Genomic DNA, 24,979 nt, shown 5'->3' with positions numbered 1-24,979 from the left:
GCCGCCCCCTACGCACCCCCAGCCGCCTCCTACGCCCCCCAGCCGCCCCCTACGCCCCCCAGCCGCCCCCTACGCCCCCTAGCCGACCCCCAGCCGCCCCCTACGCACCCCCAGCCGCCCCCTACGCACCCCCAGCCGCCCCCTACGCCCCCTAGCCGACCCCCAGCCGCCCCCCAGCCGCCCCCAACGCACCCCAGCCGCCCCCAACGCACCCCAGCCGCCCCCTACGCACCCCAGCCGCCCCCTACGCACCCCAGCCGCCCCCTACGCACCCCAGCCGCCCCCTACGCACCCCCAGCCGCCCCCTACGCACCCCAGCCGCCCCCTACGCACCCCCAGCTGCCTCCAACACACCCCCAGCCGCCCCCAGCCCAGCCGCCTCCTACGCACCCCCAGCCGCCCCCTACGCACCCCAGCCGTCCCCTACGCACCCCAGCCGCACCCCAGCCGCCCCCAACGCACCCCCAGCTGCCTCCTACGCACCCCCAGCCACCTCCAACACACCCCCAGCCGCCCCCAGCCCAGCCGCCTCCTACGCACCCCAGGCATGAACTCAACAAAGATGGTGAGTTTCCTCTTCTCCAGGTCCCTCGAAGACCCGTAGTACTGAACGATCCGCTCGTGATGCAGGTTCTTCAACAACTGGACCTCACACTCCAGAGCATTCACCTCCTAGAGGGGGGAGAGAAATAGGGAGAGAGGGGGAGAAAAACAGAGGGGAGAGAGAGAAGGGGGGAGAGAGGGGGAGAAAAACAGAGGGGAGAGAGAGAAGGGGGTAGAGAGGGGGAGAAAAACAGAGGGGAGAGAGAGAAGGGGGGAGAGAGGGGGAGAAAAACAGAGGGGAGAGAGAGAAGGGGGTAGAGAGGGGGAGAAAAACAGAGGGGAGAGAGAGAAGGGGGTAGAGAGGGGGAGATAAACAGAGGGGAGAGAGAAGGGGGGAGAGAGGGGGAGATAAACAGAGGGGAGAGAGAGAAGGGGGGGAGAGAAGGGTAAATCTGTGTTCTCAGGTAGCTCTGTGTTGTAACAGGTAAATCTGATCCCTCCCACTCACCTTGCTTGTTTCCTGACAGTCGGGGTCAAAGGGCACCTGTTTGGCGGCCAGCTCCCGTCCGGTGTCGGCATCGTAACAGAGGTATACCTCCCCAAACGCCCCGCGACCCAGCAGCTTCCCCTGACGCCAGTTCACCGGCGCCTGCGGAGCTACGAGACAGAACACGCCACACGTCATAAACTAGGAGAACACGCCACGTCTCCAACCTACCACCTCCCACACGTCTCCGACCTACCACCTCCCACACGTCTCCAACCTACTACCTCCCACACGTCTCCAACCTACCACCTCCCACACGTCTCCAAACTCCCACACGTCTCCAACCTACCACCTCCCACACGTCTCCAACCTACCACACGTCTCCAACCTACCACACGTCTCCAACCTACCACCTCCCACACGTCTCCAACCTACCACCTCCCACACGTCTCCAACCTACCACCTCCCACAGGTCCCCAACCTACTACCTCCCACACGTCTCCAGAACTCCACATTGCTCGTCTTAATATTTATATTTATTAATTCCATTATTTTACTTTTAGATGAGTGTATTGTTGTATATTGTGTATTGTTGTATATTGTGTATTGTTGTATATTGTATATAGATATTATTTGTTGTACCTTTAACTAGGCAAGTCTATGAACAAATTGTTATTTTACAATGCCGGCCTACCCGGGTCAAACCCTCCCCTAACCCAGACAACGCTGGGCCAATTGTGCACCGCCCTATGGGACTCCCGATCACGGCCGGGTTGTGATACAGCCCGGGATTGAACCAGGGTCTGTAGTGACAACTCTAGTACTGAGATGCAGTGCCTTAGACCGCTGTGCCACCTCGGGAGTATTACTACACTGTTGGAGCTAGGAACACAAGCATTTCACTACACCCACAATAACATCTGCTAAACATGTCCAAACGAGAGCAATCCAATTTGATTTGATCTATGGATAAGAATGCAGACGTGTTTGTGCTGAAGCACACTGATAAAAGAAGAAGGGTTGAATGAATTCAACTTTCTCAAAGTAAAATCAGAAACTGCACTGTTCACAAGTTCACAACCTTTGCAGTGAAATGCAGCACCGTGCAGTTCATAACGTCACCACTAGATGTCAGCATGTGTATTGAGTAGATTCCCTACAGTCAAAAGTCATGTAAAGAAACACGATGGCAGCCTTGCAATGAGAGCTTGTCATAACAAGTTAATTACGCAAATGTTTAAAAAAATTTTAAGTACACCTTTTAATCCCCGTGTTTGTGATATCCAAATTGGTAGTTACAGTCTTGTCCCATCGCAGCAACTCCCGTACGGACTCGGATGAGGCGAAGGTCGAGAGACATGCGTCCTCTGAAACACGACCCAGCCAAGCCGCACTGCTTCTTGACACACTGCTCACTTAACCCGGAAGCCAACCGCACCAATGTGTCTGAGGAAACACCGTACACCTGGCGAAGGTGTCAGCGTGCACTGCGCCCAGCTCGCCACAGGAGTCGCTAGAGCGCGAAGGGACAAGAACATCCCTTCCGGCCAAACCCTCCCCTAACCCGGACGACGCTGGGCCAATTGTGCATCGTCCCATGGGTCTCCCGGTCATGTACGGCTGCGACAGAGCCCGGGATCGAACCCAGATCTGTAGTGACGCCTCACGTACTGCAGTGCCTTAGACCGCTGCGCCGCTCAGGAGGCCCACGAAAATGGTTCTTTACTGAAACCATAATGCACATTACACTGTTATTCAATACACTGTGTATTGGCTATATATTTCAACTGCAAACGACATGTTCTGATGACTGGAAACGTTAACGCAGGAAAATGCTCTGGGTTTTAGTCACATGTTCGACCTGACCGAGCTAGCTAACAATCTCAGCTCATCATGAACACAAGCACATGGTCTACATCAGTCCTCCAGTACCCAACAGAACACCTCATTCAGTTCATCAGTCCTCCAGTACCCAACAGAACACCTCATTCAGTTCATCAGTCCTCCAGTGTTGTTGTAGTCTGGACCAGAACACAGCGGTGTTGTAGACTGGACCAGAACAGAACACCCCATTAAGCTCATCAGGAGGTCGTTAGAGGGCCTGGTATGTCTGACTGTAACCAGGAGGTCGTTAGAGGACCTGGTATGTCTGACTGTAACCAGGAGGTCGTTAGAGGACCTGGTATGTCTGACTGTAACCAGGAGGTCGTTAGAGGACCTGGTATGTCTGACTGTAACCAGGAGGTCGTTAGAGGACCTGGTATGTCTGACTGTAACCAGGAGGTCGTTAGAGGACCTGGTATGTCTGACTGTAACCAGGAGGTCGTTAGAGGACCTGGTATGTCTGACTGTAACCAGGAGGTCGTTAGAGGACCTGGTATGTCTGACTGTAACCAGGAGGTCGTTAGAGGACCTGGTATGTCTGACTGTAACCAGGAGGTCGTTAGAGGACCTGGTATGTCTGACTGTAACCAGGAGGTCGTTAGAGGACCTGGTATGTCTGACTGCAACCAGGAGGTCGTTAGAGGACCTGGTATGTCTGACTGTAACCAGGAGGTCGTTAGAGGACCTGGTATGTCTGACTGTAACCAGGAGGTCGTTAGAGGACCTTGTATGTCTGACTGTAACCAGGAGGTCGTTAGAGGACCTGGTATGTCTGACTGTAACCAGGAGGTCTATATTGGGCTGGAACTCACATTTGGGTGCTTCCCTGCGGGGGCAGGTCTTCTCTGTGACTCGGCCCAGCGTTCTGAGGTCGCTGTACTGTAGAGTGCTGTCTCCGTTGTAACTCCGGGACTGACTGGATGGAACCAGCTGAAACAGGTTCTCCTGAGGCATGAAGCTCCGAGGGAACGTCCTCCGACCTGGACACACACAAAACACAAGTTCATTTTTATGCATAACCATGGTAATTTTACTAAACAGTACACACGCATACACACACAGTTCTGAGTACGACAACGGACCGTAAAAGCAAGCATACTACCAACTATCACCTTCTGGTGATGAAAGAGATTACGCATATTATGGACACGTTGGAACTGATGGATATTTGGAGGTTTAAAAACCTGGTACCATTTACTTGGAGGAGGCTTAAAAACCTGGTACCATTTACTTGGAGGAGGCTTAAAAACCTGGTACCATTTACTTGGAGGAGGCTTAAAAACCTGGTACCATTTACTTGGAGGAGGCTTAAAAACCTGGTACCATTTACTTGGAGGAGGCTTAAAAACCTGGTACCATTTACTTGGAGGAGGTTTAAAAACCTGGTACCATTTACTTGGAGGTTTAAAAACCTGGTGCCATTTACTTGGAGGTTTAAAAACCTGGTGCCATTTACTTGGAGGAGGCTTAAAAACCTGGTAACATTTACTTGGAGGCTTAAAAACCTGGTGCCATTTACTTGGAGGAGGCTTAAAAACCTGGTAACGTTTACTTGGAGGAGGTTTAAAAACCTGGTAACATTTACTTGGAGGCTTAAAAACCTGGTATAATTTACTTGGAGGCTTAATCAAACTGGTCAGATTATTTTCTGGTATTACTGTCTTACTGTGTAACGATAGAGCAGAATTGTTCAGGAGAAAGCCCATTTACTGTGAAACGATAGAGCAGCATTGTTCAGGAGAAAGCCCTCTTACTGTGTAACGATAGAGCAACATCGTTCAGGAGAAAGCCCTCTTACCATCGCTGTAGTCTTTGCTGCCATTGGACAAGTGGAATTGACGAGGGAAAGTTCCTCCTTTACTGTGGCACCCTGCAGGGGGAGCAGAGACAGAGATTTAGCCAGCCAGCCAGCCAGTCAGCCAGCCAGTCAGCCAGCCAGTCATCCATCCAGCCAGCCAGCGTTGTCACTACAATACAGTACAATGAAAGTGCCCTCTAATCACATCGCTAAACTGTGGAACAAGTAAGCAACAGCAGACAGTCATGTCCTACTAATGACTAGATGAAGGAGGGAGGTAGGGAGGAGGAAGGAGGGAGGTAGGGAGGAGGAAGGAGGGAGGGAGGGAGGATGAAGCCTAACATCCCGGCGAGCTGAGATGACAAATCAAGTTTTATTTGTCACATGCGCCAAATACAACAGGTGTAGTAGACCTCACAGTGAAATGCCGAATACAACAGGTGTAGTAGACCTCACAGTGAAATGCCGAATACAACAGGTGTAGTAGACCTCACAGTGAAATGCCGAATACAACAGGTGTAGTAGACCTCACAGTGAAATGCCGAATACAACAGGTGTAGTAGACCTCACAGTGAAATGCCGAATACAACAGGTGTAGTAGACCTCACAGTGAAATGCCGAATACAACAGGTGTAGTAGACCTCACAGTGAAATGCAGAATACAACAGGTGTAGTAGACCTCACAGTGAAATGCAGAATACAACAGGTGTAGTAGACCTCACAGTGAAATGCCGAATACAACAGGTGTAGTAGACCTCACAGTGAAATGCCGAATACAACAGGTGTAGTAGACCTCACAGTGAAATGCCGAATACAACAGGTGTAGTAGACCTCACAGTGAAATGCCGAATACAACAGGTGTAGTAGACCTCACAGTGAAATGCCGAATACAACAGGTGTAGTAGACCTCACAGTGAAATGCCGAATACAACAGGTGTAGTAGACCTCACAGTGAAATGCCGAATACAACAGGTGTAGTAGACCTCACAGTGAAATGCCGAATACAACAGGTGTAGTAGACCTCACAGTGAAATGCCGACTACAACAGGTGTAGTAGACCTCACAGTGAAATGCCGACTACAACAGGTGTAGTAGACCTCACAGTGAAATGCTGACTTATACCCCTCTCCCTGTCTGTTTCCCTGAATCCAATGTCCTGTCCCCTCGGTGAACAGAGAATCCATTGAGTTGGATAGCCTAGTGGGGTATCTTGTCCAAAAGTCATGTTTCCCAAAAGCAGAGAATATTGCAGCTACGAGAGTGAAATTGATAAAGAATCCGCATTTAGAGGTCATCCATCTTATTATCAACAATATTGGCAACAGGAGGGAAGAGGTGGCCGGTTTCCCCTTCTTAATCTCGCCAGGTCTCCCCCTCTCCGTAGCCCAAATTGGGTCGGAATCACACAAAGAGCACAGGGCAGATGAGTTGAAGTTGAAGCCAGAATTAAGGTGAGTTTTAAAAGTACTTGTTGATCATAAGAAATGATAGGAGACTAATTTGGTTGAAATAGCAAAGCTGGGTCAGAGCTCGCAAGACGGCAGCCATATAGTAAGGCGACATCATAGGACCCTAAGCCTGCTAACCTCAGGGAGACTGGCTGTCGTTAGCATTAGCCTGCTAACCTCAGGGAGACTGGCTGTCGTTAGCATTAGCCTGCTAACCTCAGGGAGACTGGCTGTCGTTAGCATTAGCCTGCTAACCTCAGGGAGACTGGCTGTCGTTAGCATTAGCCTGCTAACCTCAGGGAGACTGGCTGTCGTTGGCATTAGCCTGCTAACCTCAGGGAGACTGGCTGTCGTTAGCATTAGCCTGCTAACCTCAGGGAGACTGGCTGTCGTTAGCATTAGCCTGCTAACCTCAGGGAGACTGGCTGTCGTTAGCATTAGCCTGCTAACCTGTTTGCCTCAGTGAGACTGGCTGTCGTTAGCATTAGCCTACTAACCTGTTTGCCTCAGTGAGACTGGCTGTCGTTAGTATTAGCTTGTTAGCCTTAGAGCCTTGGTGGAGCAGTAAGACTGGCTGTCGTTAGGTAGATGGGGAGACAGGGAGAGGTAGAGGGGAGACAGGGAGAGGTAGAGGGGAGACAGGGAGAGGTAGAGGGGAGACAAGGAGAGGTAGAGGGGAGACAAGGAGAGGTAGAGGGGAGACAAGGAGAGGTAGAGGGGAGACAAGGAGAGGTAGAGGGGAGGTAGAGGGGAGACAAGGAGAAGTAGAGGGGAGACAAGGAGAGGTAGAGGGGAGGTAGAGGGGAGACAAGGGGAGGTAGAGGGGAGACAAGGGGAGGTAGAGGGGAGACAAAGAGAGGTAGAGGGGAGGTAGAGGGGAGACAAGGGGAGGTAGAGGGGAGACAAGGGGAGGTAGAGGGGAGACAAGGGGAGGTAGAGGGGAGACAAGGGAGGTAGAGGGGAGACAAGGGGAGGTAGAGGGGAGACAAGGGGAGGTAGTGGAGGAAGTAGTCTCATTGAGATTAAAAACCTATTTTCCAAGAGAGACCTGGTCAAAATAGCAGCAAACAAAGTGTCAGACATCATTACAACGTATAACACAAAGCACATTGAGCAGGAAGGTCAGAATAAATACATTCAGATTTAACCCATACCTCTGTGTCCTTCATAGTTGAGGCTCAGATAGTTGTTGTCTCGGTTGTTCTGGGAAAAAGGAGGGCTGAGTAAAAAGAGAGTAGAGAGAGAAACGAGAGAGAGAGAGAAAAAAACAAAATTGGTTATGTGAAAGTTCCCAGAACGTTCATTAGGTCGCAGCAAATGTTCTCATGACAAAAAAAAAAACGGTTGTGTTGATGATTATAGAATGTTTGTATAAACACATTCGCTTCAAGTTGCAAAAACATTTCTAGAACACTTGCAATCTGTTCTTTAAAAAGGTTCCCAGAACATTTCACAAGGTTGTGGGAACAGTCTGGTGGGAGATCACAAAAGCTTTGTTTCCAAAACACAAAAATGGTCCAGTTCTGCACTGGGCAAAACATTTTCTGTCATCAGTTATATGAAATGGTGCCAATTGTGTACTGTGACTACATATGATAACTTATAAGACAGATGAAAGAAATCTCAGTTGTTTATCATTTGATTGCTACTATATTTAGAAAGCATTTCAAATTCCACTTTTGTTGAATATGAAAAAAAATGATATATAGTGCCTTCAGAAGGTATTCACACCCTTTGACTTTTTCCATATTTTGTTGGGCTCTCGAGTGGCGCAGCGGTCTAAAGCACTGCATCTCAGTGCTAGAGGCGTCACTACAGACCCTGGTTCAAATCCGGGCTGTATCACAACCGGCTGTGATTGGGAGTCCCATAGAGCGGCTCACAATTGGCCAAGCGTCGTCTGGGTTTGGCCGCGGTAGGCCGTCATTGTAAATAATAACTTGTTATTTTACAACTAGGCATTTAACTAGGCAAGTCAGTTAATTAAGAACAAATTCTCATTTACAATGACGGCCTACCGGGGAACTGCCTTGTTCAGGGGCAGAACGACAGATTTTTACCTTGTCAGCTCGGGGATTCAATCCAGCAACCTTTTGGTTACTAGTCCAACGCTCTAACCACTAGGCTAGCTGCCGCCCTGACTTGGTTAGTTAAATAAAGGTTAAATAAAATAAACAGGGTGAATTTAAAATGGATTAAATATAGTTTTGTTGTCACCGGCCAACACAAAGTACCCCATCATGTCAAAGTGGAATAATGTTTTTAGAATGTTTACAAATTAATTAAAAATGAAAAGAATTCACATAAGTTGTATGGACTCTGTGTGCAATAATAGTGTTTAACATCTCTGTACTCCACACATACAATGATCTGTAAGGTCCCTCAGTTGAGCAGTGAATTACAAACAGATTCAACCACAAAGACCAGGGAGGTTTTCCAATGCCTCGCAAAGAAGAGCACCTATTGGGAGATGGGTAAAAATAAAAAGGCGGACATTGAATAGCCCTTTGAGCATGGTGAAGTTATTAATTACACTCTGGATGGTGTATCAATACACCCAGTCACTACAAAGATACAGGAGTCCTTCCTAACTCAGTTGCCGATGAGAAAGGAAACCGCTCAGGGATTTCACCATAAGGCCAATGGTGACTTTAAAACAGTTACAGTTTAATGGCTGTGATAGGAGAAAACTGTGGATGGATCAACACTGTAGTTAACCCACAATACTAACCTAATTAACCGAGTGAAAAGAAGGTAGCCTGTTCAGAATAAAAATATCCAAAAAAATGCACACTGTTTGCAACAAGGCACTAACGTTATACTGCAAAAAAATACAAAGTGTTATGGGTAGGGAGGAAGTGTTATGGGTATGCTGGAAGTGTGTTATGGGTAGGGGGGAAGTGTGTTATGGGTAGGGGGAAGTGTGTTATGGGTATGGAGGAAGTGTGTTATGGGTATGGAGGAAGTGTGTTATGGGTAGGGAGGAAGTGTGTTATGGGTAGGGAGGAAGTGTGTTATGGGTAGGGAGGAAGTGTGTTATGGGTAGGGAGGAAGTGTGTTATGGGTAGGGAGGAAGTGTGTTATGGGTAGGGAGGAAGTGTGTTATGGGTATGCTGGAAGTGTGTTATGGGTATGCTGGAAGTGTGTTATGGGTAGGGGGGAAGTGTGTTATGGGTAGGGGGGGAGTGTGTTATGGGTATGGAGGAAGTGTGTTATGGGTATGGAGGAAGTGTGTTATGGGTATGGAGGAAGTGTGTTATGGGTATGGAGGAAGTGTGTTATGGGTAGGGGGGAAGTGTGTTATGGTAGGGAGGAAGTGTGTTATGGGTAGGGGGGAAGTGTGTTATGGTAGGGAGGAAGTGTGTTATGGGTAGGGGGGAAGTGTGTTATGGGTAGGGGGGAAGTGTGTTATGGGTATGGAGGAAGTGTGTTATGGGTATGGAGGAAGTGTGTTATGGTATGGAGGAAGTGTGTTATGGGTAGGGGGGAAGTGTGTTATGGTATGGAGGAAGTGTGTTATGGGTAGGGGGGAAGTGTGTTATGTGTAGGGGGGAAGTGTGTTATGGTAGGGGGGAAGTGTGTTATGTGGGGAGGAAGTGTGTTATGGTATGGAGGAAGTGTGTTATGGGTAGGGTGGAAGTGTGTTATGGGTAGGGGGGAAGTGTGTTATGGTAGGGGGGAAGTGTGTTATGTGGGGAGGAAGTGTGTTATGGTAGGGGGGAAGTGTGTTATGGTGGAAGTGTGTTATGGTGGGGAGGAAGTGTGTTATGGGTAGGGGGGAAGTGTGTTATGGGTAGGGGGGAAGTGTGTTATGGGTAGGGGGGAAGTGTGTTATGGGTAGGGGGGAAGTGTGTTATGGTGGAAGTGTGTTATGGTATGGAGGAAGTGTGTTATGGGTAGGGTGGAAGTGTGTTATGGGTAGGGGGGAAGTGTGTTATGGTAGGGGGGAAGTGTGTTATGTGGGGAGGAAGTGTGTTATGGGTAGGGGGGAAGTGTGTTATGGTGGGGAGGAAGTGTGTTATGGGTATGCTTGTAATCGGCAACGACTAGAGAGTTTCAAGATAAAAAAATAAACAGAATGGAGTTGAGCACAGGCAGAGGAGAACGTGGTTCAGTCTGCTTTCCACCAGACACTGGGACATGAAGCACAGAACAACATCCTAGAGGGAGACCTGGTTCAGTCTGCTTTCCACCAGACACTGGGAGATGAAGCACAGACAAGATCCTAGAGGGAGACCTGGTTCAGTCTGCTTTCCACCAGACACTGGGACATGAAGCACAGACAACATCCTAGAGGGAGACCTGGTTCAGTCTGCTTTCCACCAGACACTGGGACATGAAGCACAGACAACATCCTAGAGGGAGACCTGGTTCAGTCTGCTTTCCACCAGACACTGGGACATGAAGCACAGACAACATCCTAGAGGGAGACCTGGTTCAGTCTGCTTTCCACCAGACACTGGGACATGAAGCACAGACAAGATCCTAGAGGGAGACCTGGTTCAGTCTGCTTTCCACCAGACACTGGGACATGAAGCACAGACAAGATCCTAGAGGGAGACCTGGTTCAGTCTGCTTTCCACCAGACACTGGGAGATGAACGGACAATAACCTAAAACCAAGAACACAGTGAATGTTCTTGAGTAGCCGAGTTACAGTTTTAACTTAAATCTACTGGAAAATCTATGGCGAGACTTGGAAATGGCTGTCTAGCAATGTCCAACAATCAACTTGACAGAGCTTGAAGAATTTTGAAAAGAACCAGGGGCAAATATTGTACAATCCTGGTGTGGAAACTGTTAGACTTACCCAGAAAATTCACAGCTCTAATCGCTGCCCAAGGGGATTCTATAAAGTATTGATTCAGGGGTATAAATACTTATGTAAATTAGATTATTTCTGTATTTCATTTTCAATGAATTTGCAAAAATTTCGAGAGAAACGAGAGCGAGAGAAACGTCATTATGGGGTATTGTGTGTAGATAGTTTTTTTTTTCTCACCTATGTAATCAATTTTGAATTCAGGCTGTAACACAAGGTGGAATAAGTCAAGAGGTATGAATACATTCTGAAGGAACAGTGCATTCAGACTTCTTCCCTTTTTCCACATTTTATTACGTTACGGACTTATTCTGAAATGGATTAAATAAAAGCAAATCCTCATCGATCTACAAACAATACCCCATAATGACATCACAATACCCCATAATGACATCACAATGCCCCATAATGACATCACAATGCCCCATAATGACATCACAATACCCAAATAATGACATCACAATACCCCATAATGACATCACAATACCCCATAATGACATCACAATACCCCATAATGACATCACAATACCCCATAATGACATCACAATGCCCCATAATGACATCACAATGCCCCATAATGACATCACAATACCCAAATAATGACATCACAATAACCAAATAATGACATCACAATAACCAAATAATGACAGAGAAAAAAACAGGTTAACATTTTTGCAAATGTATTAAAAATAAAAAACAGAAATACCTTATTTAACAATATTCTATTTAGCAATATTCTCAGATCTTGGCACTAGGTTCTATACTGTAGACAGCACCAGCCCCCTGGAGAGCCCTTCGGTTGCGGACGGTTTAATTGCCATACCAGGTGGCCCGACACGATGCTCTCATTGGTTTATCTGTAGAAGTTTGTGAGGATCTTATGGACGAAGCTGAATTTCTTCAGCCTCCTGAGGTTGAAGAGGCGCTGTTGTGCCTTCTTCACCATGTCTGTGTGGATGGACCAGTTCAGCCCTGTGTGGATGGACCAGTTCAGCCTGCCAGTGCAGGTTTCCACCTTGTCCACTACGGCCCTGTTGATGTGGATGGGGTCATGCTCCCTCTGCTGTTTCCTGAAGTCCACGATCATCTCCTTTGTTCTGTTGACGTCGAGGAAGAGGTTATTTCCCAGGCAGCACTCCGCCAGGGCCCTCACCTCCTCCCTGTAGGCTGTCTCGTCGTTGTTGGTAATCAGGCCTACCACTGTTGTATCATCAGCAAACTTGATGATTGAGTTGGAGGTGCACTTGGCCATGGGTGAACAGGGAATACAGGAGAGGGCTGAGAATACACCTCAGTGTTGAGGATCAGTGGTGTTGTTTCCTACCTTCACCACCAGGGGGCGTCTGTCAGATAGTCCAGGACCCAGTTGCACAGGGCGGGGTTCAGACCCAGGGTCTACAGCTTAATGATGAGCTTGGAGGGTACTATGGTGTTGAATGCTGAGCTGTAATCGATGAACAGCATTCTCACATAGGTATTCCTCTTGTCCAGGTGGGATAGGGCAGTGTGCAGTGTGATGGCGATTGCATCGTCTGTGGATCTATTGGGGCGATAAGCAAACTGAAATGGGTCTAGGGTGTTGGGTAAGGTGGAGGTGATATGATCCTTGACTAGTCTCTCAAAGCACTTCATGATGACAGAAGTGAGTGCTACGGGGCGATAGTCATTTAGTTCAGTTACCTTTGCTTTCTTGGGTACAGGAACAATGGTGGCCATCTTGAAGCAAGTGGGGACAGCAGACTGGGATAGGAAGAGATTGAATATGTCCGGAAAGACTCATCTATCGCTGTGTGTGTGTGTGTGTGTGTAGCGATGCAGACGGCAGGGGAGACCCAGGATGAGAGGGCACGGCGCCCACTGGAGGGGAAAGTTCCAGCAACACATCCTGTCATTGTTCCCCAGGCCAGTCTAGATAACACTTGTGTAGGTAGAGCTCTCTCTCCCCCTCCCTCTCCCTCTCCCTCTCCCTCTCCCTCTAACTCTAACTCTACCTCTACCTCTCTCAGTAACTTGCTGACCACACCGCTCGCGTCCCAAACTTGGTTCTATTCGTGATGCTTGACGCGCTGCAAGTCCCGCCTCTCCCGTCTCCTCATTGGTTGTTAGGAGCATAGACCCACGTGCCGTCTCCTCATTGGTTGTTAGGAGCATAGACCCACGTGGGTGATTGAAAGATGAACTGAGGTCCACACTCCAGTCCAGTTGGTGGTGGTAACGCACCTTAAAGTTGGTTGCCAACCGCCATATAAAGTCCAAAGAAGAAGAAGATTCCTGAAGGAGGAGAGATGACTAGAAACAAACTCAGTTTACCCTTTTATCTGTGGATTAATTGTCGGAGTAGAGGACCTTGTGCATTTCAGGTTAAATTTCAACCTAATGTTTATTTTCCAGGACAAATTACCTAGCAACAGCAAGCTAGATAGATAAATTGACATAAATGTTTAATGCTTTTCGACCTGCCCTCTAATGAATATAATTGGTTCAGAGTTGGTTTTGATATTTTAACCTGCGTGTTGTGATTGCGTCTGGTATCAGTTGACCACATCAACATGCGCGTGATGGAGCACGTGGACGAGCGGTCTGGACAGTAGATAACGGTCATAGTTAATATTCACATTGTCAGCAGTCGCTCACCTTGAAGCTGACCTCTAAAGCAACAGCTGAACACGACCCACAGACTGGACACGGCCGCCCTCCGGTCAGAACCAACTTCAGTTCAAAACAATCAGTCAACAGATCAGTCTACTAACCAGTCAGTCAACAGACTAGTTAATAGACTGGTCCTCTCTCCCCTCCTCCTCCTCCTCCCCTCTCCCCCTCATCCTCCCCTCTCCCCCTCATCCTCCCCTCTCCCCCTCCTCCTCCCTCGCTCATCCTCCTCCTCCCTCGCTCATCCTCCTCCTCTCCCCCTCCTCCTCTCTCCCCCTCTCTCCCCTCCTCCTCCCCCGCTGATCCCCTCCTCCTCTCTCCCTCCTCCTCTCTCCCTCCTCCTCTCACCCCTCCTCCTCTCTCCCCTCCCCCTCCTCTCTCCCCTCCCCTCCCTCCTCTCTCCCCTCCTCCTCCCCCGCTGATCCCCTCTCCTCCTCTCTCCCTCCTCCTCTCTCCCTCCTCCTCTCACCCCTCCTCCTCTCACCCCTCCCCCTCCTCTCTCCCCTCTCCTCCCTCATCCTCCCCTCCTCCTCTCCCCTCCTCCTCCTCCTCTCTCCCCCTCATCCTCCTCTCTCCCCCTCATCCTCCTCCTCCTCCTCTCTCCCCTCCTCATCCTCCTCTCATCCTCCCCTCTCCCCCTCATCCCTCCCCTCTCTCCTCCTCCTCCCCTCCTCCTTTTTCCCCTCCTCCTCCTCTCTCCCCTCATCCCCCTCATCCTCCTCTCTCCCCTCATCCTCATCTCTCCTCCTCTCTCCCCCTCTCTCCCCTCATCCTCCTCTCTCCCCCTCTCTCCCCTCCTCCTCCTCTCTCCCCTCCTCCTCCTCCTCCTCCCCCCTCTCCCCCCTCTCCCCTCATGTGTTTCTGAACAGTATAAATCACTAAACACTAAAAAACATAACTAATTTCCATACATAGATGTTTCAATATGGCAGAGAAGTAAGGGTCTCACCTGTCCACTGATTGGTCTATTGATTGACAGCTGCTGGACAGAGAGTTGTCTGCACTCCCAAAGGGCTCCAGCAACTGAAGAACACAACAGAACAATCACATTGTTAGCCTTACTATGCCACTCAGACACATTAGACTGATGTACAACAGAACAATCACATTGTTAGCCTTACTATGCCACTCAGACACATTAGACTGATGTACAACAGAACAATCACATTGTTAGCCTTACTATGCCACTCAGACACATTAGACTGATGTACAACAGAACAATCACATTGTTAGCCTTACTATGCCACTCAGACACATTAGACTGATGTACAACAGAACAATCACATTGTTAGCCTTACTATGCCACTCAGACACATTAGACTGATGTACAACAGAACAATCACATTGTTAGCCTTACTATGCCACTCAGACACATTAGACTGATGTACGAGGGAACAATCACATTGTTAGCCTTACTATGCCACTCAGACACATTAGACAGACAGAGATGTACGAGGGAACAGACACATTAGACTGACAGAGATGTACGAGGGAACAGACACATTAGACTGACAGAGATGTACGAGGGAACAGACACATTAGACAGAGACAGAGATGTACGAGGGAACAGAGACATTAGACTGACAGAGATGTACGAGGGAACAGACACATTAGACAGAGACAGAGATGTACGAGGGAACAGAGACATTAGACTGACAGAGATGTACGAGGGAACAGACACATTAGACTGACAGAGATGTACGAGGGAACAGAGACATTAGACAGAGACAGAGATGTACGAGGGAACAGACACATTAGACTGACAGAGATGTACGAGGGAACAGAGACATTAGACTGACAGAGATGTACGAGGGAACAGAGACATTAGACAGAGACAGAGATGTACGAGGGAACAGACACATTAGACTGACAGAGATGTACGAGGGAACAGAGACATTAGACTGACAGAGATGTACGAGGGAACAGAGACATTAGACAGAGACAGAGATGTACGAGGGAACAGACACATTAGACTGACAGAGATGTACGAGGGAACAGAGACATTAGACTGACAGAGATGTACGAGGGAACAGAGACATTAGACAGAGACAGAGATGTACGAGGGAACAGACACATTAGACTGACAGAGATGTACGAGGGAACAGAGACATTAGACAGAGATGTACGAGGGAACAGAGACATTAGACAGAGATGTACGAGGGAACAGACACATTAGACAGACAGAGATGTACGAGGGAACAGAGACATTAGACTGAGACAGAGATGTACGAGGGAACAGAGACATTAGACAGAGATGTACGAGGGAACAGAGACATTAGACAGAGATGTACGAGGGAACAGAGACATTAGACTGACAGAGATGTACGAGGGAACAGAGACATTAGACTGACAGAGATGTACGAGGGAACAGACACATTAGACTGACAGAGATGTACGAGGGAACAGACACATTAGACTGACAGAGATGTACGAGGGAACAGACACATTAGACTGACAGAGATGTACGAGGGAACAGACACATTAGACTGACAGAGATGTACGAGGGAACAGAGACATTAGACTGACAGAGATGTACGAGGGAACAGAGACATTAGACAGAGATGTACGAGGGAACAGAGACATTAGACAGAGATGTACGAGGGAACAGACACATTAGACAGAGATGTACGAGGGAACAGACACATTAGACAGAGACAGAGATGTACGAGGGAACAGAGACATTAGACAGACAGAGATGTACGAGGGAACAGACACATTAGACAGACAGAGATGTACGAGGGAACAGACACATTAGACAGACAGAGATGTACGAGGGAACAGAGACATTAGACAGACAGAGATGTACGAGGGAACAGAGACATTAGACAGACAGAGATGTACGAGGGAACAGACAGACAGAGACAGAGATGTACGAGGGAACAGAGACATTAGACAGACAGAGATGTACGAGGGAACAGACACATTAGACAGACAGAGATGTACGAGGGAACAGACACATTAGACAGACAGAGATGTACGAGGGAACAGAGACATTAGACAGACAGAGATGTACGAGGGAACAGAGACATTAGACAGACAGAGATGTACGAGGGAACAGACACATTAGACAGACAGAGATGTACGAGGGAACAGAGACATTAGACAGACAGAGATGTACGAGGGAACAGAGACATTAGACAGACAGAGATGTACGAGGGAACAGACACATTAGACAGACAGAGATGTACGAGGGGACAGACACATTAGACAGAGAGTGAAATGCTTATTTAGGGCCATTCCCAACAATGCAGAGAGAAAAGACAGAAATGATACAAAAGTAAAACATGTCAATGAGTCATTATAACCAGGCTATATACACAGGGTACCAGGCTATATACACAGGGTACCAGTACTGAGTAATGATAACTAGGCTATATACACAGGGTACCAGGCTATATACACAGGGTACCAGTACTGAGTAATGATAACCAGGCTATACACACAGGGTACCAGGCTATATACACAGGGTACCAGGCTATATACACAGGGTACCAGGCTATATACACAGGGTACCAGGCTATATACACAGGGTACCAGTACTGAGTAATGATAACTAGGCTATATACACAGGGTACCAGGCTATATACACAGGGTGCCAGGCTATATACACAGGGTACCAGGCTATATACACAGGGTACCAGGCTATATACACAGGGTACCAGTACTGAGTAATGATAACCAGGCTATACACACAGGGTACCAGGCTATAAACAACAGGTATAAGCCCAGGCTATATACACAGGGTACCAGGCTATATACACAGGGTACCAGGCTATATACACAGGGTACCAGGCTATATACACAGGGTACCAGGCTATATACACAGGGTACCAGGCTATATACACAGGGTACCAGGCTATACACACAGGGTACCAGTGCTGAGTGGATGTGCAGGAGTATGAGGTCGTTGAGGTAGATATGTACATATAACCAGGAATGAAGCGATAATAAACAGTAGCAGCAGCGTTCTCGTGTCCTTCACGACTGTGTTGGTTTGAGAAGACAACGATAGATCCTTAGTGATGTGGATGGCCCTCCGTTTCCTGTAGTCCACAATCAATTAGTCTTGGTTACGTTGAGGAAGAGGTTGTTGTCCTGGCACCACACCACCAGGTCTCTGACCTCCTCCCTATAGGCTGTCTCCTCGTTGTTGGTGATCAGGTCTACCACCAGGTCTCTGACCTCCTCCCTATAGGCTGTCTCCTCGTTGTTGGTGATCAGGTCTACCACCAGGTCTCTGACCTCCTCCCTATAGGCTGTCTCCTCGTTGTTGGTGATCAGGTCTACCACCAGGTCTCTGACCTCCTCCCTATAGGCTGTCTCCTCGTTGTTGGTGATCAGGACTACCACCAGGTCTCTGACCTCCTCCCTATAGGCTGTCTCCTCGTTGTTGGTGATCAGGTCTACCACCAGGTCTCTGACCTCCTCCCTATAGGCTGTCTCCTCGTTGTTGGTGATCAGGTCTACCACCAGGTCTCTAACCTCCTCCCTATAGGCTGTCTCCTCGTTGTTGGTGATCAGGACTACCACCAGGTCTCTGACCTCCTCCCTATAGGCTGTCTCCTCGTTGTTGGTGATCAGGTCCTACCACCAGGTCTCTGACCTCCTCCCTATAGGCTGTCTCCTCGTTGTTGGTGATCAGGACTACCACCAGGTCTCTGACCTCCTCCCTATAGGCTGTCTCCTCGTTGTTGGTGATCAGGACTACCACCAGGTCTCTGACCTCCTCCCTATAGGCTGTCTCCTCGTTGTTGGTGATCAGGTCCTACCACCAGGTCTCTGACCTCCTCCCTATAGGCTGTCTCCTCGTTGTTGGTGATCAGGTCCTACCACCAGGTCTCTGACCTCCTCCCTATAGGCTGTCTTATCGTTGTTGGTGATCAGGTCTACCACCAGGTCTCTGACCTCCTTCCTATAGGCTGTCTTATCGTTGTTGGTGATCAGGTCTACCACCAGGTCTCTGACCTCCTCCCTATAGGCTGTCTCCTCGTTGTTGGTGATCAGGTCTACCACCAGGTCTCTGACCTCCTCCCTATAGGCTGTCTCATCATTGTTGGTGATCAGGTCCTACCACCAGTGTTGTCGGCAATCTTAATGATGGAGTTGGAGTTGTGCACGGTCACACAGTCGTGGGTGAACAAGGAGTACAAGAGGGGACTAAGAACGCACCCCTGGGGGGCCCCTTGTGATGAGCATCAGCGTGGTGGGCCCAGGGTGGCTGGGATGATGGTGATGATGTGAGCCATGACCAGCCTTTCAAAGCCCTTCATGGCTACAGACGTGAGTGCTACGGAACTATAATCATTCAGGCAGGTTACCTTGGCGTTCCTTTGGCACAGGGATGGTGGGCTGCTTGAAACATGTAGGTATTAGACTGGGTCAGGGAGAGGATGAAAATGTCAGTGAAGACATTGCCAGCTGGTCAGAGAATGCTCTGTGTACTGAGTCCTGGTCATCTGTCTGGCCCTGAAGCCTTGTGAATGTTAACCTGTTTAAAAAGTCTTACTCACATCGGCTACGGAGAGTGTGATCACACAGTCGTCTGGAACAGCTGGTGCTCTCATGCATGGTTAAGTGTTGCTTGCCTCAAAGTGAACATAGAAAGTTTTTAGCTTGTCTGGTAGGCCTAGTCACTGGGCAGCTCGCGAATGAGAGAGTAATATGTTGTCTCTTACCTTCTGATCCAGGCCCTCAGGTATAAACTGTCCTTCTGTGTGAATAGAGGTGAAGGAGCCCTGCCTAGCAATCTGCTGCTGCTCCTCTGGGACCGAGCCTGGAGGGGGGGACCTACGACCTGCATGGAGAGAACCTGACAAGGAGAGAGACACAACACATAGTATACAGGGGGTTGGAAAAGAGTGGGAATGAAGGAGGAGAGAGATGTCTGTCAAACATTCTCCATTAAGATTCAGGGCTACTGTACAGCATGTTTGTATCAGTGTTTGTAGTAATTGTACATTAACACTGAGCACAAACACTGAGCAGAAACTAACACGGCATTAAAACGGAGTAGATTAACACTGTGTACATTAAGACAAGCTCTCAGGTGATTTCACACCTGGACAAAATAAAGCTTGACGTCATTGAAACTCATTCACTCTCTTTTCATTCCTATAGAGGTGGATGTGAGTACAGGAAGTCATTCCTATAGGAGGTGGATGTGGGTACAGGAAGTCATTCCTATAGGAGGTGGATGTGAGGACAGGAAGTCATTCCTATAGAGGTGGATGTGGGTACAGGAAGTCATTCCTATAGGAGGTGGATGTGAGGACAGGAAGTCATTCCTATAGGAGGTGGATGTGAGTACAGGAAGTCATTCCTATAGAGGTGGATGTGGGTACAGGAAGTCATTCCTATAGGAGGTGGATGTGGGTACAGGAAGTCATTCCTATAGGAGGTGGATGTGAGTACAGGAAGTCATTCCTAAAAGAGGTGGATGTGAGGACAGGAAGTCATTCCTATAGGAGGTGGATGTGGGTACAGGAAGTCATTCCTATAGAGGTGGATGTGAGGACAGGAAGTCATTCCTATAGGAGGTGGATGTGGGTACAGGAAGTCATTCCTATAGAGGTGGATGTGAGGACAGGAAGTCATTCCTATAGGAGGTGGATGTGGGTACAGGAAGTCATTCCTATAGAGGTGGATGTGAGGACAGGAAGTCATTCCTATAGAGGTAGATGTGAGTACAGGAAGTCATTCCTATAAAGGTGGATGTGGGTACAGGAAGTCATTCCTAAAGAGGTGAATGTGAATACAGGAAGTCATTCCTATAGGAGGTGGATGTGTGTGTGTGTGTATGTTTGTGTGTGTGTACTGACTAACCTGCGGAGTGTGTGTGTGTGTACTGACTAACCTGTGGAGTGTTTGCGGACCCTCTCTGAGCTCTTGAGTATACAGCCCTTCAGATCCCCTAGAGAACGGGACGACCTCAGCTCGCTCTGTTTGTCCCTGCTGCCCACCTGTAGGAACTAGACACACAGGAAGTGGACAGGAGAGGAAGTGAAGAAGGACAGCGAAGGAAGTGACTGTTGTCAGTCAGTTAGTTAATCTCTGTGCATGTCACAACAGGAAGTAAGGTTGGGCAATAAGGCCAAAACATCACATCACAATATTTGATGGCATTTTATGTTTAAAATGTATAAATGTATGTAAAAGAAATACGATATTTGTCCTCCGAAGAGGAGGGTTGGTGAAAGGGTTAATAAAAATGAATAATCCAAGTAGTAAATTTGCTTTCTGATTAGTTCATGACCTTAGGCAACACATACATTATAAGTGATTTAAATGGGACTTTCTCCATGTCTACTGTTCAATCCAACTTCAAAACCAAAATTATTTTCAGCATTTCCTACACTTGTATTATTAATTCCACATTGTACCACGCAGCATAATATATGTATTTATTTTTATTTAACCTTTATTTAACTAAATAAACACATCTAGTCCTGGTTAACTGAACTGTTGGAATCAAGGAAATACGTGGATTATTGTAATTCTATAGTGGGAATGTAGTGGGCAGCACTATATTACAAACTCTGCCTTCCCGGCGGGACCTGAGAGCAAAGCAAGGGCACTATAGGTCTACCGCTGGCTAATCGGATGGCTGAGATGACCGTGTCTGCAGTAATGTAGCAGGTGTAAAAGAAATCTACAGGCAAGTTAATACTGTAGGATTTAACAATGTTTAAACCCCACGACTAGAGAGAGACTGTCAACGAACACAGCCAAGTTAATACTGTAGGATTTAACAATGTTTATGATTTCCCTCAGCTGAGACTGACCCCCTCAGTCTGCTGCTCTCTCCCTCCGCTGAGACTGACCCCCTCAGTCTGCTGCTCTCTCCCTCCGCTGAGACTGACCCCCTCAGTCTGCTGCTCTCTCCCTCCGCTGAGACTGACCCCCTCAGTCTGCTGCTCTCTCCCTCCGCTGAGGACTGACCCCCTCAGTCTGCTGCTCTCTCCCTCCCGCTGAGACTGACCCCCTCAGTCTGCTGCTCTCTCCCTCCGCTGAGACTGACCCCCCTCAGTCTGCTGCTCTCTCCCTCCGCTTGAGACTGACCCCCTCAGTCTGCTGCTCTCTCCCTCCGCTGACTGACCCCCTCAGTCTGCTGCTCTCTCCCTCCGCTGAGGACTGACCCCCTCAGTCTGCTGCCTCTCTCCCTCCGCTGAGACTGACCCCCTCAGTCTGCTGCTCTCTCCCTCCGCTGAGACTGACCCCCTCAGTCTGCTGCTCTCTCCCTCCGCTGAGACTGACCCCCTCAGTCTGCTGCTCTCTCCCTTCCGCTTGAGACTGACCCCCCTCAGTCTGCTGCTCTCTCCCTCCGCTGAGACTGACCCCCTCAGTCTGCTGCTCTCTCCCTCCGCTGAGACTGACCCCCTCAGTCTGCTGCTCTCTCCCTCCGCTGAGACTGACCCCCTCAGTCTGCTGCTCTCTCCCTCCGCTGAGACTGACCCCCTCAGTCTGCTGCTCTCTCCCTCCGCGTGAGACTGACCCCCTCAGTCTGCTGCTCTCTCCCTCCGCTGAGACTGACCCCCTCAGTCTGCTGCTCTCTCCCTCCGCTGAGACTGACCCCCCTCAGTCTGCTGCTCTCTCCCTCCGCTGACTGACCCCCCTCAGTCTGCTGCTCTCCTCCCTCCGCTGAGACTGACCCCCTCAGTCTGCTGCTCTCTCCCTCCGCTGAGACTGACCCCCTCAGTCTGCTGCTCTCTCCCTCCGCTGAGACTGACCCCCTCATGCTGCTGCTCTCTCCCTCCGCTGAGACTGACCCCCTCAGTCTGCTGCTCTCTCCCTCCGCTGAGACTGACCCCTCAGTCTGCTGCTCTCTCCCTCTGCTGAGACTGACCCCCTCAGTCTGCTGCTCTCTCCCTCTGCTGAGACTGACCCTCAGATGCAGCCCAGTAAAATAAAAAGTTGATTATTTTAATGTGTGCTCACCCAGCTGTACCTCACAAATAATACAACAACTGATCTATTACCGGTGTGATCATATAGTCCACCTCAAATTTAGAAATATATATTTTTTTAAATGGTTTGAACAACAATGCATTGGCAGGTAAATTCAATCAAAGCCAGTATGCGGTGATAATGTATTGAGCCTATAGCTCACTGCACAAACCTCATTGCTACAGAACTGTTTTTAAATTGGTCAATGTTGCATAGGCTTAAGTTTTTTAAAGTCACGTTAAAAAACAATCTGAGCAGTAGATCATTTTGACCAAGTGATCTTGACTCAGGTCGGTGACCACTGCTCTGTCCAGGTAATCAATATAATACACAGAGAATTACTCACAGCAAATTATAACACACACATCATGGAGGGCAAACAGTGGAGAGAAGATATGCATAACGCCTATAGAGGCTTGGTATTTGTTGCATGTATACTACATGCTTGGACACTGTCTTCTAAGGCGTGTATGAGTGTAGACTCACGTGGTTGTTCTTGGGAGTTTTCAGCAGTAGTCTGAGCAGGCTGCTAGACCCCACGTTGAGCACAGCTCTGTCGAGATCCTCCTGGTTCTTTAGAGGAACCAGCCGCTGCAGGGAGACATTCACATAACGCTAAAGTCTTATCCAGATCCACCAACCGTTAGAACATCAGAGACACCAACCGTTACTACGTCAGAGACACCAACCGTTACTACGTCAGAGACAAGACACCAACCGTTACTACGTCAGAGACACCAACCGTTACTACGTCAGAGACACCAACCGTTACTACGTCAGAGACAAGACACCAACCGTTACTACGTCAGAGACACCAACCTACTCAACACCGTTACTACGTCAGAGACACCAACCGTTACTACGTCAGAGACACCAACCGTTATTACGTCAGAGACACCAACCGTTATTACGTCAGAGACACCAACCGTTACTACGTCAGAGACAAGACCGTTATTACGTCAGCGACAAGACCGTTATTACGTCAGCGACAAGACCGTTATTACGTCAGCGACAAGACCGTTATTACGTCAGAGACACCAACCGTTACTACGTCAGAGACACCAACCGTTACTACGTCAGAGACACCAACCGTTACTACGTCAGAGACACCAACCGTTACTACGTCAGAGACACCAACCGTTACTACGTCAGAGACACCAACAGTTACTACGTCAGAGACACCAACCGTTATTACGTCAGAGACACCAACCGTTATTACGTCAGAGACAAGACACCAACCGTTACTACGTCAGAGACACCAACCGTTACTACGTCAGAGACACCAACCGTTACTACGTCAGAGACACCAACAGTTACTACGTCAGAGACAAGACCGTTATTACGTCAGAGACACCAACAGTTACTACGTCAGAGACACCAACAGTTACTACGTCAGAGACACCAACCGTTATTACGTCAGAGACACCAACCGTTATTACGTCAGAGACACCAACCGTTATTACGTCAGAGACACCAACCGTTATTACGTCAGAGAAACCAACCGTAATTACGTCAGAGAAACCAACCGTAATTACGTCAGAGACACCAACCGTTATTACGTCAGAGACACCAACCGTTATTACGTCAGAGAAACCAACCGTTATTACGTCAGAGAAACCAACCGTAATTACGTCAGAGACACCAACCGTAATTACATCAGAGACGAGACACCAACCGTTACTACGTCAGAGACACCAACCGTTACTACGTCAGAGACAAGACACCAACCGTTACTACGTCAGAGACAAGACACCAACCGTTATTACGTCAGAGACACCAACCGTTATTACGTCAGAGACACCAACCGTTACTACGTCAGAGACACCAACCGTTACTACGTCAGAGACACCAACCGTTACTACGTCAGAGACACCAACCGTTACTACGTCAGAGACACCAACCGTTACTACGTCAGAGACACCAACCGTTACTACGTCAGAGACACCAACCGTTACTACGTCAGAGACACCAACCGTTACTACGTCAGAGACACCAACCGTTACTACGTCAGAGACACCAACCGTTACTACGTCAGAGACACCAACCGTTACTACGTCAGACACACCAACCGTTATTACGTCAGAGACACCAACCGTTACTACGTCAGAGACACCAACCGTTACTACGTCAGAGACACCAACCGTTACTACGTCAGAGACACCAACCGTTATTACGTCAGAGACACCAACCGTTATTACGTCAGAGACACCAACCGTTATTACGTCAGAGACACCAACCATTATTACGTCAGAGACACCAAAAGTAATTACGTCAGAGACACCAACCGTTACTACGTCAGAGACACCAACCGTTATTACGTCAGAGACACCAACAGTAATTACGTCAGAGAAACCAACCGTTATTACATCAGAGACGAGACACCAACCGTTACTACGTCAGAGACAC

The 24,979-nt window shown here is 48.6% G+C and overlaps 1 protein-coding gene across 4 annotated transcripts in view; it reads right to left on the bottom strand.

The window, feature by feature from the left end:
• map3k22 (mitogen-activated protein kinase kinase kinase 22) overlaps positions 1-24,979 on the bottom strand; it is a 76,405-nt gene that overhangs the window by 13,909 nt on the left and 37,517 nt on the right. For all 4 annotated transcript variants that reach the window (XR_003878657.1, XR_003878658.1, XM_029755076.1 and 1 more), the window contains 9 exons: positions 23,060-23,164; positions 20,484-20,598; positions 19,306-19,439; positions 14,580-14,653; positions 7,315-7,379; positions 4,713-4,784; positions 3,727-3,894; positions 1,052-1,200; positions 541-672 (listed from right to left, as the gene is read on the bottom strand). Coding sequence is in view for 2 of the 4 variants with exons in the window: in XM_029755076.1 (XP_029610936.1) it covers positions 541-672; positions 1,052-1,200; positions 3,727-3,894; positions 4,713-4,784; positions 7,315-7,379; positions 14,580-14,653; positions 19,306-19,439; positions 20,484-20,598; positions 23,060-23,164 (1,014 nt within the window). In the remaining 2 variants the exon portion in view is untranslated. The remainder of the gene's footprint in view (positions 1-540; positions 673-1,051; positions 1,201-3,726; positions 3,895-4,712; positions 4,785-7,314; positions 7,380-14,579; positions 14,654-19,305; positions 19,440-20,483; positions 20,599-23,059; positions 23,165-24,979) is intronic.

This window comes from Salmo trutta, chromosome 6 (assembly GCF_901001165.1).
Source record: "Salmo trutta chromosome 6, fSalTru1.1, whole genome shotgun sequence".
Classification (NCBI taxonomy): domain Eukaryota; kingdom Metazoa; phylum Chordata; class Actinopteri; order Salmoniformes; family Salmonidae; genus Salmo; species Salmo trutta.
The sequence above is the reverse complement of the archived record's forward strand: the minus strand, read 5'-3'. Positions and strand labels throughout refer to the sequence as shown.